This window comes from Haplochromis burtoni, unplaced genomic scaffold, assembly GCF_018398535.1.
Source record: "Haplochromis burtoni strain Fernald_Lab_line unplaced genomic scaffold, NCSU_Asbu1 Contig_13, whole genome shotgun sequence".
Classification (NCBI taxonomy): domain Eukaryota; kingdom Metazoa; phylum Chordata; class Actinopteri; order Cichliformes; family Cichlidae; genus Haplochromis; species Haplochromis burtoni.
Window position 1 is genome coordinate 4,411,598 of NW_024582374.1, and position 13,843 is coordinate 4,425,440.

Genomic DNA, 13,843 nt, shown 5'->3' on the forward strand with positions numbered 1-13,843 from the left:
GATTTTCCTTTGTCCGCGCTTTCCGCTGTCTCTTTATCTCGCTCGTATTTGCCCTTTTGATTGTCTCTCGCTGCCATTCGCTCTCCTTATTTCCCTCTTTCCTTTCTCTCCTCACAAAAGCAAATCGCACGAGAGAGAGAGAGAGCACGATGCTGGGGGTGAGAGGTGGCTCTGTGCCAGTGTATCAGGCTGTGGCAGCATGGGCATGTAGACGCAAACAAAGGCAATACTATATAGTAGATGCTTAAAGAGCGGCCAGGCATCATTATAAGCAGCACTTAGCAAGATTGTTTGATCAATATTGTGTTAATCGTGCTCTCAGAGGAGCTTTGGGTTTGCAGTCATCCGACTGTTTCTGTGTAGAATCATCACAAGCTGTGGTTTTATTGCTTTTTCTCAGCTTAAAACGCTCCAGGTGGAGTCATCGTCATCTTTTTCTTCGGACTGGCCAGTGTCTCGTGTTTCTGTGTATTTTGATTGTATTCAGCGTCCCAGGCCCCACACACTGCTGTGGACTGCACTCGAGCTCATCACCAAGGACCAGGACTTTTTAGGGTCAAAGACTGTGAATATGAAGAAAAGAAGGGTTCGTGGTGCCTTTGGTTTTCATGATGTTTGCAGCATACAGAATCACATTTAATTAGAATTAATCTGGTTTACGTGATCGTTTACTCAGCAGGTCTGCAGCTGGAGAGCTGTGCAAAGGTGATCCAGGTTAAGTGCTACGGTCAAAGATTGAAAAATGTATGTGTGTGTGTGTGTGTGCTCGGACGACCCGGCGAGCTGTAGGTTTTTACCAAGTTTCGGCTCGCTCTCTGCTCATTTATTCTTGTATCTCTATCATCTCACTTCTTCGTCCTGCTTGTGCGTGCTGTTTGTTTGTGGCCTGTGGTGTGTTCAGTCAGAATTACCATCAAACGCTAAAGAAGGGCTTCAGAGGGATGCGGATTAGCTTTAACATGCTGAGTAAGACCGCAGCACTCTGAACAGCACAGTGGTGCTAATTTGGTAACGCTGTTAATTTATCCTCCGCCCACATGCACACAAACATATACACACACTTTGTTCCTGCCACGAAGAGTCACTCTGTTTCCAGTCAGAATCGTGCATCGGGGATTTTTCTGGAAATGACAGACCTGTTGTTAATGAGTGGGGAAGAGGGTTCGCCAAGGCTTTGTGTGCGTGTGTGTGTGAGTGTATTGTGTATACAGTATATGTGTGTGGGTGAGTTCTGGCTCAATGGCGGCTCTTGGCAGAGCAGTGCTCTCTTCTCCCTGGTTGCTAACATCAGGGGACCAGCCAGGCATGTAATGGAAACTTTGGAGATTTAGAGGAGCAGCTTGCTAAATACGACCCCCTGATGTACTGCCTTAGATGGCTCCCATTGTACAAAACATTACTAAACCGGGTCATCGTGATAACTTATTATATTTTATGGGACTATGAAAACTGCTGTGGTTGCTCCTAAAACAGGAAAATGAGCAGAATATTTTACGACCCTTACCTGTTTTGTATTTTGGTTAGAGCAAAGATAGGAATCTTTATTGTAGCTGGAGGTAAAACACCTTGTTCTTGAAGTTTGGAGTAAAGAGTGATCGTTAGGAAAAAAACTCTGAGCTGAGGTTTATGCCGAGTGAAAAGGTTGTTATCATCGAAGACTGAGGGCTGAGTTCTGGACAATAGATGAAAAGCACATGCTGAAGGTGGAGCCTCCTCGGTTTTAATGGTGCTTGTTGTTGTGTTGCTGTGGATTCTCTGTGCGTGATTGCTTACAATTATTTTAAAGCTGGTGGATGTGCATATTTCTGTGTCTCTGAGGAAGAGGTTAGCTGTGCAGTGGGAAATGCACTTGCTCTGTCATCGTCTGCAGCATACAGCTAGCCCGGCTAACATCTGCCTCAAGAGCGAGGAACTGATTAAACCCTGCTGTCTGCCAGCATCTAGTTGATATAAATGTACATTTGCATATGCAAACATGTGCAAACACTTGTGCAGCATCTCTTGGTAGCTTTCCACACTCTCTTTTTTTCTCATTCCTCTGTAAATTTATCCCTTCATTGACAATTACGTCCATATTTGCACCGAGGCGTGTGCTCCTGTGTAACTCATCTGTGCTGCAGATTAATTTTTCAGAGCACAGGCAGCTCTGCCGCTGTCAGTAAGAGGAGCAGGAGAAGGAAGAGGAGGAGGAGGGCTGCAGTCGTCTGGGTCTCGGGAAGGCTTGCCAGCCAGCACAGGTGGCGTTTTGCCTGGATTCTACCCAGGGAGAGGGGATGCACAGAAAAGGGGAGGAGGCATCAGACCGTACAGCACATGGGTTTATATATGATTGTTTAATTCACAGCATGATCCTTTATAATAGGTTTGTTGTGTTTTTTATTTTAATGTGAAGCCCGCAGTTAATCCTGCTGCTGCCTGAATTGGGCTTTGAATAAAAAAAAGACTCGTATCTGGAGTGCCAAATGACTCCCTGGAATAGATGAATGGGGATTAATAAAATGCATGTGTGCAGCACAGGATGAGTTTGGATGATGTCTGTAAAGTGCAGAACTGAATAGTTAAAATGTTATAAACCTTGTTTTATTCTAAAGTCATGAAATCCTTAATGTTAGCTGAACAGCCACTGCCAAGTGAACACATTTGTGCAGCGGTTTGGCTCTTCTGAGTATTCGCTCCCATCTCCGAGATGCTGGCAGTGGGTCTGGGTTGTTATTAAGAGTGCTTCATCTGGCTTTGTGATTACAGCTCTGACCAAGCTGACAGACTGCAGCCCCACCGACAAACAGCATGCAAACGATTCTCACACACGAGCCTGCATCTGTGCTGTGATTCTGATGCACGCACACACAAACGTACTCGTTACATGTGTACTTAACTATATGCATCACGCAACACTCTGCGTGTGTGGGAGTGACACGCACACGCCCGCAAGTACTGTGACAGTCGCACTTCTGTTTGTCACATAGCGGCGCAACCATTAGAAATTTGCACCTTGCGCTCGACTCACTTCATGCGCTCACACCGTTCACGTGGAAACACTTCCTGCTTTCCTGTTTCTTTCTTCCCGCTGAAAGACGAGATCCCTGCGGGGAGAGAAGGGGAAAGGTGGGGGAGAGGGTGGAGCATCTGGAATAACACTCAGCCGTCTCGCATATCACTGCTTTCCCTCTGAACTCTTTGGGTATTCATATCTTGTGGGGACATCTAATTGACATTATGCTTTCCCTAGCCCCTTACCTTAACCCTAACCATTAAAAATGAATGCCTAACCCTAACCCTTAGCCTAAACTTACCTAACCATAAACCACCTGGAACCCTGACACTAAAACCACATTTTCAGCCTCAAAAATGCCTTCAAACTCGTGGGGACTAGGATTTTGGTCCCCATAAGGATTGTTGGTCCCCACACGTATAGTAAACTTACCATTTTTGGTCCCCACAAAGATATGAATACACACACACACACACACCACTTTTATTTCATCTCTGCTCCTCTTTCCATCAACATTAATGTGGGCGGTGGTCTTGAAGTAGACCCCATCTGGTGTGTCTGTGCGTGTGTGTGTGTGTGTGGCAGAGCTGGTGCCATCGTGGCTGGGACAGTGGTGTGCTGTGGTGTGGGTTGGGGGTTGCTGGCTGTATCAGTGATCTACTGTACATGACCACTCACTCTGCGTACTCGGGCGGCTGTGCAAGTGCAAATTGCTGTCAGTGCCTTTTGACTTTTACAGTTAAAGGTCACATCTGAAATTTGTGCTTAGCAACCATGGATGGAAAAATTCCTTCAGGAAATCAGAACATAAAATCATACTTTCAGGCTCATGCGCTGCCCTGTGTCGTCTTACAGATTTGTTTTGTGTGCAGTGAAAAGAGTTTCAACAAAATCCTTTCCTATAAATGAATAATCTTAGTTAAGTAGCGTAATAGTGCGTGGGTGGTATAATCAAATATAGCTAAATTACCTCAACTAAATGTGCTCATTATGTGCAATGACACTTTTCAAAATCATATATATGATTTTATATATTAGATTCTAATTATTGATTTATATCTCTTTAATTTTGCAGCTACTGAGTTTGATCACCAATATATTGCTCAGTAGCTTGATCTATAATAATGCAATTAATCTCTAAAATAATAAGTAAATAGTATGGAGGGTGAAGTGCAATGATTGCATTCAAAATATGAAGCTGAAAGCAGCAGAACATGGAAATTAATAAAGTACTCGGGAATTAGTGAGTAGGTGAGCAGAAAGATTAGAAAAGCGTTTCCAGTAATTAAATTAAAAGGAAGTTAAAAAAAATAAATAAAGCTGCTCGTTCACCTAAATGCTGCAGGAAAGAGAGTGAAGTCTGCACAGTAGCTAACACATAAGCTAACCTGTACGGTTACAGATCTGTGATTAAAATAGTTATCGATCAGAAATGAATAAACGAGAACGCTTAAAGTAATCAATAAGCTGTTGTGATATAAGGTATGATATATAGATATACAGTATGTTTAACATGACAGACATGGCTGAAACAAATAGATGCACTTTACTGGTACATGAGGTCAAATTGAAAACTAAAAATATTAATAAATAAATTAATAAATGATGCCTTCTAATGAGCTAAAGATGATCGATAACGTGCTTTAACAATAAATGAAGAAACATTTTTAGTAGCACAGTATAAATGAATAAAAAAGCTAACAGTAACAACACAGTATATGTGTGGAGACACCAACATTTATCTGTATTTGGGACTGTGGGGCAAAAACCGCCATCATGGTGGTGCTGAACTCACGACTGTTCAAAGAATGAAAATGCGACTTGCTGTTATTTATTCATTACACGCGCTTCACGTATTGAGAAATTAGCCTTAAATCTGCCGCTTGTTCTAAAATCCTAAGGCTGCTTTGGATTACCCTCCGTCAATCAACTGCTGTGTGTATGCGTGCACGTGTGCGTGCATGTGTGAAGGGGGTAGACGCCTAAAGTCTCTGCAGGCTACGTTCAGACTGTATCACTGTGATTGACAGCAGTAATGGTGTGATAATTCCACACATCAGGCAGCTGAAAAGCTTCATTTCACAGAGCGGTTTGGCTAATCAGCGTCTGAAAAATAAAGGGTTTTTTTCTATTTGCGCCATCATCTGTTCCTCAGACTCACCCCTCCTGCATATTAAGCCTATTCTCTGTATTTCTGTCTTTCTCTCGTGCAGGATGAATGCCGTAACTTCATCAAAGTGCTGCTCAGCAGAAACGGAGGCTTGTTTTTGTGTGGAACCAACGCCTTCAACCCGCTGTGTGCCAACTACACTGTAAGTAAACCCAAGGCGGGTGATCGCAGCCGCCCTACGCCGCCACCTGCGAGCGGTCGAGCGCCTCTTAGCTGATAAATAATGTCTATTTTTACAACAGAGTCTCCCTCCTATAGATCAATTAGTGCACTTGTTCAGGTGAGAACGCACAGCTTCATTAGAGCTTCATTTGTCAAGCAGTTGAGTCAGTGCCGACTGCCTCCCCAGGAGTTATTTATCCTTGTTGTCTGGCAGCTCCAGCGCCTCGTTTTCCTGAGATACAACAGTTGTTATTTCTCGGCGGTTAAACTTTGTGGTCTGCCGAGCTTGTTATCATTGAGAGTCAGAGACAGAAAATCAAGAAGAACACAAAGAGGGGAAAAGAGGGAGAGGAGCGTATTCACAGAGTAAGGCTGCTGAGACGTGACTTGTTGCGGTAAAGAGAGAAAAGCAATGCCACAGATGGAGGCGGAATCTAAAAGATGCCAGAGTTCGAGCTACAACTGTAAGCGTTGACTAGCCAAAATGTGTTCTGAATATTTCTCCAGCACTGTCCCACAGCACATTTGTCAGATTCTGAAGGTTTGCATCCATCAAGCAGCAAGTCACCAGAATCCTCCACCGTGCAGGGAGCGCGCTCCACTTCTTAGCCTATCCCTGTCGCGCTCAATTACAGTAACCGTTTTAAACTTGCAGAAGAAGAAAAAAAAAACCTGCGCATAAATATTAATCATCGACTGGGGTGATTTCACATCATTCCGCAGCGATATTAAACGAGGAACGAAGGCAGTGGAGTCGGAGGGAGAAAGAGAGAGAGGAAAAAAATCCTTTCACTATCAAAGGCTTTCTCAGATAAGTGTTATTTTCAGTCTCTCACATTTCAAACACGGTGCAACAGTGGAACACTGAGACGTACTTGCCCCATTATCTGTCAGCCGCTAATGACATTCTACAACAGCGTATACCTCACCTGTCTCTGCCTGATAGGCTGTCATTTTCTCTGGGGACTAGTTAGTGATGCTAGCTACTGTTTTATTTAAAGCAGGGTTTTAATGAAATGACACCTATAAATTATTTCATTTCAAACAGCCGATGAGAGCTGAAGTCTTCCAAATCTGCTGCTCTCCTCAAATAGTTGCTTGCGGCGACCTTTAAACGGTTTGTGTTTGTGTAATTGATAGTGAAAGAATAACAGAGATTTTATTACATGAGCTGCCAATTTTATTGAAATGTACACGTGTGGACGTGGATGCATAGATGTGTATGCGTCTGTGTGTGTGTGTTATTTATGGATGAAAATGGGACTCTCTTGTTGTTTGCCGCTGTGCCTAATTGCCTCCAGTGAATCATTAGTTTGCACTTATGGTAACACTCCCTAATTGCCATTCTCTTGTGGTTTGTTTTCATGATGCTGCTGTAGATGTATTCATATTGTTTGGAGTACCCAGATTGATGCATGCATCTAATTGTGTTTGTGTGTGTGTGATTTAACAGGGAGACACTCTGGAGATGCTGGGAGACACAGTCAGTGGGATGGCCCGGTGTCCCTATGATCCCAAACACGCCAACGTAGCTCTGGTCGCAGGTACGACACGGTTTGTTTAGCGTGTGCTGTCACACAATGAGGAAGTGTGCGATGTCATCAAAAGATATTTTTGTCCCTTGAGCAGAACAAAAGAGAGCCGCAGCGTTTCCTCAGCTTCAGTTTACCCCGTTGTGTTTGAACTCGTTCATTAATAATCAATAGTGTGTCTGAAACTGTTCAGATCCTTATCTGATATTAGCTGGTAGTAAAAGAACGAATGTTATTTTTGTGTGGGCGTGTAGAAAAGTTGCAATTACATTGTTGAGTGGTCAGTCACATCGTGTTTATAATGCAGCGCATAAAAGGTCACATTAACTCCAGCTTCACTGTTTATGATGGTGCTTTGGCAGACGATCCAACTCACCAGCTGTTTTTATGTGTGTCTGTGTGTCTGTGTGTGTGTATCAGAGGGGAATCTGTTTACGGCCACAGTGACGGACTTCCTGGCCATCGACGCGGTGATCTACCGTAGCCTCGGGGACAGTCCTGCTCTGCGCACCGTGAAGCACGACTCCAAGTGGTTCAGAGGTATCTGCAGACACGTGTGCGTGTGTGTGTGTGGACGCTTTGAGTGGGCGTGTTCGTTTGTGTGCCGTCAAGCATAGTTATGTCGGCGCAGCGCGCTCAGCATCACGCCTGCTGTTGATGTTAATGTGAGTCTGATGGCTGGAGTTTGTGTCCACATTACTTAGCAGCATGTGGATCGATGCATATGCTGGTAGGACAGGTCTGAGTCAGCATGCAGGCAGCTAGCTGTACACAGAGCTGCCTCTTTCACAGAATCACCCATATTACACAGTGTCCGACCAAACGTTTGTCCCCCCTGGCCAGCAACAGGATCTCAAAGTTTTACTTTATCCTTGTATATTTTTGTTGGCTCAGGGGGAAAGGAAGCTAATTTTAATAACTTTATATGCTGCTGTGATAGTACAGCAGAATCTGTTAGTAGACCTAATCTAAACCTGTAAAAATACTCAGTTTTTAACCATTTAAAGTGCCTCATGAATCTAATACATGATGCACATGTCAATCAAAAAAGCCGCAGATCCACCATAAATTATACCTGTGATGACAGCGTCGCTGGCACGGTAGCTGTGTTCGCAACAAGCTCGTTGTGTATTCATTATTCACAGCCATGCTCCTAGATACACGCTACATTTGGCACATGTGTATGTTTATTCGAGCATGCAGGTAAAATGCTTCCACCGTTGAGCCCGTCATGCCCCTTCAACGCCGTGTGCAGCATCGTCTGCTTCCTTTGACGTGACGCGTTTGACTGAAAAACACTGCGTGCACTTGTTGGTGACTTTGACTGCTGGAAACAAGCGGGCCAATCACAGTGCATGAAAGCTTTTTTCACAGACTACGGCTTTTGTTATTCGTTGAAACGCAAGATCCTACAGTTATTTTACAGTTCGAATATTCGAGAGTAAGACACTTTGCATTTCCAGTGCTATTAGAAACCTTCTTGCGGTGTTTATGCTACAAAGTAAAAATACAGAGTGTGATTGGTGGACACTGTCACCAGACTGAGTGGACCTGCCAATCACATTGCCCGAGCCCCTGGTCTTAATGCTCACACAGGTTTTAGAAGGTCCCAGGCACGCCTGCCTCGTTCCTCGGAAGCACGAGGGAGTCATAATGTGCTTATTGTTTGCTGTGAAATCCCCTTTCACCATGTAATGAAATTAAGCGTGGCTGTTGCCTCTTTCTCACTGCCCCCATGTCGCTCGGTTGCTGTGGGAATTAATGATGCATTTGCAAATAGAAATGCTGTTTTGTTATACTCGTTCTCGCCTGTACTTCATGAAACCTGTTCTCTCTGTGCACCACTCCTGCACACGTCGCCTTTCTTGTTTGCTTCTCTGAGTGTTTCTTTCTCTTACGACACAGAGCCGTATTTTGTCAGTGCCGTGGAGTGGGGACCTCACATCTACTTCTTCTTCAGAGAGATAGCCATGGAGTTCAATTACCTGGAGAAGGTAAAGAAGTCATTGCGAAGGAAATATATTCTCCTCCCCTGCTGAGCACTCTCACATTACCTTGAGGTCCATTCACAGCATCTTTTAAAAAGAACTGGAGAGAAATGTGGGAATCTATCATTAGAATGCAAGCATGAAGAGAGCTGCAGGTCTACTATCTCTCTGTTAAAAACTGCGATGACCTTTCACCTTTGTATTTGTTTACGTGCATATCTAATGCAACAAGTCACGTTATTACAGCTGTCTGTATTAACCTAAGAAAAACTGGTCGATTTTCTACTGACTTGATATATTTCTTGCCCCCAGAGCAGTAGCTGCATCTTTATTAAAACTAAAAATAAATAAATATAAACCTGTTTCTTTAATAAATTAGCAATTCACTTTTGGGGAGTGTTTGCAAAAGGTCCCTGGCTGCGACATGTTTACAGAGAGCAGAGTAAATTGATACTTAAGCAGCATCGCTATTGTGTGTTCAAAGAAGCAATTTTGAGATGCACTGACATTTTCATGAATAATTGATATTAGATTTAGCATTATAAAACAATGATCTGTCAAAAAAGGGTTTCCACATTGCAAATAGCATGCAAATGACTCTTCAGAGATCGCCCTGGAGTTAAAAAGAGCTTTTTAATATGCAGTTTTCAAGATGAAACCTCAGGAAATATTAACTGCCCAGCTTTGGAGTCATCGGAGATATAAGCAAGCTGTGCTCGTTCTGTATAGTAAGTATCATATTCTCTGCTCGCGGCTCCTCACAGGTGGTGGTGTCACGCGTTGCCCGGGTATGCAAGCGGGATCAAGGCGGGTCTCAGCGCGTCCTGGAGAAGCAGTGGACGTCGTTCTTAAAGGCCCGTCTGAACTGCTCCGTGCCCGGCGATTCCCACTTCTACTTTAACCTGCTCCACTCCACCAGCCCCATCATCAGGATGCACGGCAGGGACATCGTCCTGGGGGTGTTCTCCACACCAGCCAACAGGTACCTGCACAAACAGGAGACTCTCTCACACACAGGGAGACTTAAGACCCCTGAATCGTGGCCTTTCCTTCATATGTGAAGAGCGCGGCATGTACATTCGACCAGCGCAGACCTCCATTCTCTCAAAGAATCCACACGAGTCCTCTGGTTATAGAAAGTCCAGCTGTACTTGTTTCTTGGTGAGCTTATGGTATTTAAAGTCTTGCTGAATGTTCATTTAATAAATTATGCTCTTCATTAGAGTAAAAAAGCAGGATAAAGTAGGTTTGCACACATGAACAATGTCAAAATTGGTGAAAATGCTCAAGTCAAGACTCTAACTGTTGATCTTTTATATACAGAGTGCGGTTGTGTCCCAGACTCCTTTGTCCATTTCACATTTTTATGACACTGCTCTTTCTTTGCCTTTGTATGAACTCAGTATGGGATGTTCAGGTGTGATATATAACTCAACATTGAGTTGTTTTCGTGAAATCACTGCTTATATTACATCATACGCGCAGCAGAACCCCAAAGGGACTGACTTCTGTAAACCTTTCTGCCTTTAAGTGCATTTTTTTGCGGGTTGTTTATTTTTTTATAGATTTTTTTGTTTAATAAATGTGTGAATGAGGCCTGGGGTGGGGGGCTCTGTCTCTGTCATGGTTGGTGTTTTTAAAGAAATGCACATGTGTCTAGTTGCCTCTTTTGTGGACCACCATAGTTTGTATCTTCGCCGACTCTGAGACAAAGAGCAAGGTTTCCTACAAGCTCCAGAAAAACGAACGTGCCTGTGTTGGGGTGCAGAGGTCAGGATTGTACAGAGTAATCTAAGACACATGGAATGCTTTCATGGAGGACAAAAGGGTGATTTGTTGAAAGACACGATTAAACTGAAGAACGCTGAGAGGAGGAGGGAGGAGGAGAGATGTTGCCCGGTAAGTGGGGGATTACTGCAGGCTGAGGGCATTAGCAGAGCCAAAGACAACACAAACTGTAACCCAGAAAAAGTGAGAAAAGAAAATGTAAGTCACAGCTGACTCAAACGATGAGCCTTGGCAGTGTTTTTTTTAATCCCATGTCTCTTTCCTCATACAGTTACAGTAATCTGCTTATCATGCTGCGTTTGAAGATGCTTTCACCGAGCACTTTGATGCTGTTTTTCTCGGCATTGTAAGGCATCATCTTAGAACTAAGTCTGAGCCTAAATTGCTCTGAATGTTTGCGTCCTCCGAGCAGCAGAAGGATGAAAGTCTATGACTATATTGCAGTCTAAGTGGCTCATATTATAGAGCGGGATTCAGTATAGTTTCTCTGTGATGGCCCACTCATGTTACACTACCTCAATGGCATTTGCTGTGTCTGCTAGAGCGAGCACTTTAAAGCACACACTTGGAAATGCTCGCAACCGCCTTCTTTTTGGTGCGATAGCAATCCAAACCTCTCACTGTAATGCCACCAGCAGCCTATCTGCCATCAATCAGTGGTCCCATTATAAGAATATCTTTATTTTTTAGAATATAATGGAGCTCTGTCGCAGCGGGCGCGGGAGGTGCACGGTGGGACAAGCACAGAGGAGACAAGTACATTTAAAAGGGAGAAAAAAGATAAAGAGGAGAAGAGACGGATGAGAAACTCAAGGACGAGGAAGTCAATAACGGACAACACGTGCGTTCTCTGACATCTAAAATTGTTTCATCAGCTGCATCTTATCTGCATGTTTGGAAGGGCACCGCTGCGAGTGGGGGCCACTGCCTGCAGAGACAGATGGATGCTTTATGCACACACAAACTCGCACACTCGGAAACATTCACAGCGGTTCCCAGATAACGGCATTTACAGTTTACCGAAGAAGCGCGCCGGCTAAACACACACACGCCCACACCTGCCTGCGCAACCTGCCGCTGGGCCCTGTTTTAAATAACCCGCAGCCGAGCCAGAGAGAAAAGGAGGTTCAGATGGACAGATAAAAAGGAAAGTAAACACAAAGAGATACAGAGAATGTGTGAGGTGATCTAAAAAAAACCTCCCACTGGCCCCGGTGTGGCCCACTGCGCCACACTGGCCAAGTGCTTGCCAGACAAATTGCTTTGGCTGGCAGCTTGCAGTGAAAACAGCACGAAGAGGGACCCGGGAGTGGAGGAAAGAGCCATTCTCTCCTGCTATTTGGCCTGTGCAGTGTTGGACTGTAGCATGGGAATGAAGTCAGGGTTTTACTGTCTCCCCTGGACGCTCGGGAGTTACTCATCTCCACCTGTGAGCCACGTACCCCTGGAGTCATTTTACAGCTGCTCCACTGTTTTGGATCATTGTGGGATCATTTCATCTCCGTTTCCAGAACATAACATCACCCCAGGTTGCCAGTTCCTTTGTCGATCCAGCGCCGGAGCCCAGGGTCATTTCTCTCCCAACAGGAATGAAAGAGGAGTCCAGACTTCCTACCGACCACCCTCCTGCACACCTGATGCTCAAAAGGTCATGGAAACATCAAACTTATGAGAAAGTGTAGGAGCTTTCTGGTAGCTGTGTTTCCTAGTTTATATAATAAATGATATATCTTTAAAAAAGAGCAGCGGGATGTCAAACTGAAGGGTTACCTGGGGCTGGTAATGAAAACAAACCATTCTCATTATTTTTATTTGTCGTTGTTTTGCCAGCTAAAAACGTCTATTTCTCCTGGAACAGACTGACAGCTCATTAGTTTTGTTATAACCGCCCAGGAATGGAAGAAAAATATTTTATGGAAAACAGAGTAAATCTGCTGCATCCTGAGAGCGGGAGGCCATGTTTGGGTTTGGTTGTAAAGAATCCCAGGGGTCGGACAGCAGGATGCCCCTGTGGGAAAACACAGCAGAGGAGGGGAAATGAGGAGGACAAGGAGCAGGAGGAGAACAGGTTTACGATGCCAGGATGCACAGCTGTGCAAGCTAGACCCCCTGGGTCTGCAAGCAGAGAAGGCACCAGAATACATAATGAGGCAGCTAGCTGTTTCTTGAGAAATGGGCAGTGGATAGGAACAGGTAGCACGTGGAACGACCACGGCACCCCAAACAGCGAGAGTTTAAGAGCGAGGTTTGTTTGTCAAAATAGGCCACGGAGGTTAAGTTAGAGAGAAAACGAAAAATCCACACGGACGTCGAAGGGAAAGATCAAGAGAAAGTATGAAAAACATAATTGTCAAAGTTCAGCGGCGTAGCGGGCAGGATGTGGACACAAATTAAGGACTCGTGAGACAAACGTTAAGTAAAGGGGAGCTTTAATGCTCAACTAATTCAGAAACACAAAAATATAAACTGTGGCTGAACTGGAATAAACAATCCCCAAACTAGGAATCTCAGGGAGACATGGAGCAAGGAAACATACTCCCCAGAGGCAGGACACGACAAAGGACACGACAAAGGACACAACGAAGGACACAATGAAGGACAGGGGGACACTAAATACTCCTGGTATAATGAGGGGAGAGGATACAGGTAGGAACAGCTAACGATAACGAACAAAACAACTCGTGGGGAAGGTAACAAAACAGGAAGAGAGACACAACCGAACAAAGAAAGACAACGAGACCAATGCAGAAAAGGGAACAAAAACACATAAAACTAAATACTGCAGTAACCAAGATACACAGCAACTCGAACATAAGCTAAGATTGAAAGGCAAAATATAAACAGAATGCTGGAAAATATAATAAATGGAAAATAGAAACGTTATCTGTGACATAACAAAAAGGCACAAATGATCCAAATGGTAGAAGTGGAAAAGGTTCCAGTAAACCTTTTTTTATAACATTTTACAACATACTTTACGGGAGCCTCTTGCCCAGTGACAGCCCACAGTTTCATCAGAAACCTCAGAAAAAAGCTTTAAGCCTGTCTGTAGAAATGCTACAGGTTACAAATTTTATTTCTCGACCTTTTTTTGAACAAAATCATCTTTCTATATTTATACCAGAACAGAAATTTTATAACCCTGATGTAAAATCTATAAATACATATATCCAAAGTCTCTGTAAGAGTTAAACCACCAATTAAAAGATTT

At 44.0% G+C, this 13,843-nt stretch overlaps 1 protein-coding gene across 3 annotated transcripts in view; it reads left to right on the forward strand.

Annotated features, from left to right (window-relative positions):
• sema6bb (sema domain, transmembrane domain (TM), and cytoplasmic domain, (semaphorin) 6Bb) overlaps window positions 1–13,843 on the forward strand; it is a 132,479-nt gene that overhangs the window by 72,414 nt on the left and 46,222 nt on the right. For all 3 annotated transcript variants that reach the window (XM_005932475.3, XM_042217189.1, XM_042217198.1), the window contains exons 6-10: window positions 5,206–5,304; window positions 6,778–6,868; window positions 7,277–7,396; window positions 8,762–8,850; window positions 9,609–9,826. In XM_005932475.3, coding sequence (XP_005932537.1) covers window positions 5,206–5,304; window positions 6,778–6,868; window positions 7,277–7,396; window positions 8,762–8,850; window positions 9,609–9,826 — 617 coding nt within the window. The remainder of the gene's footprint in view (window positions 1–5,205; window positions 5,305–6,777; window positions 6,869–7,276; window positions 7,397–8,761; window positions 8,851–9,608; window positions 9,827–13,843) is intronic.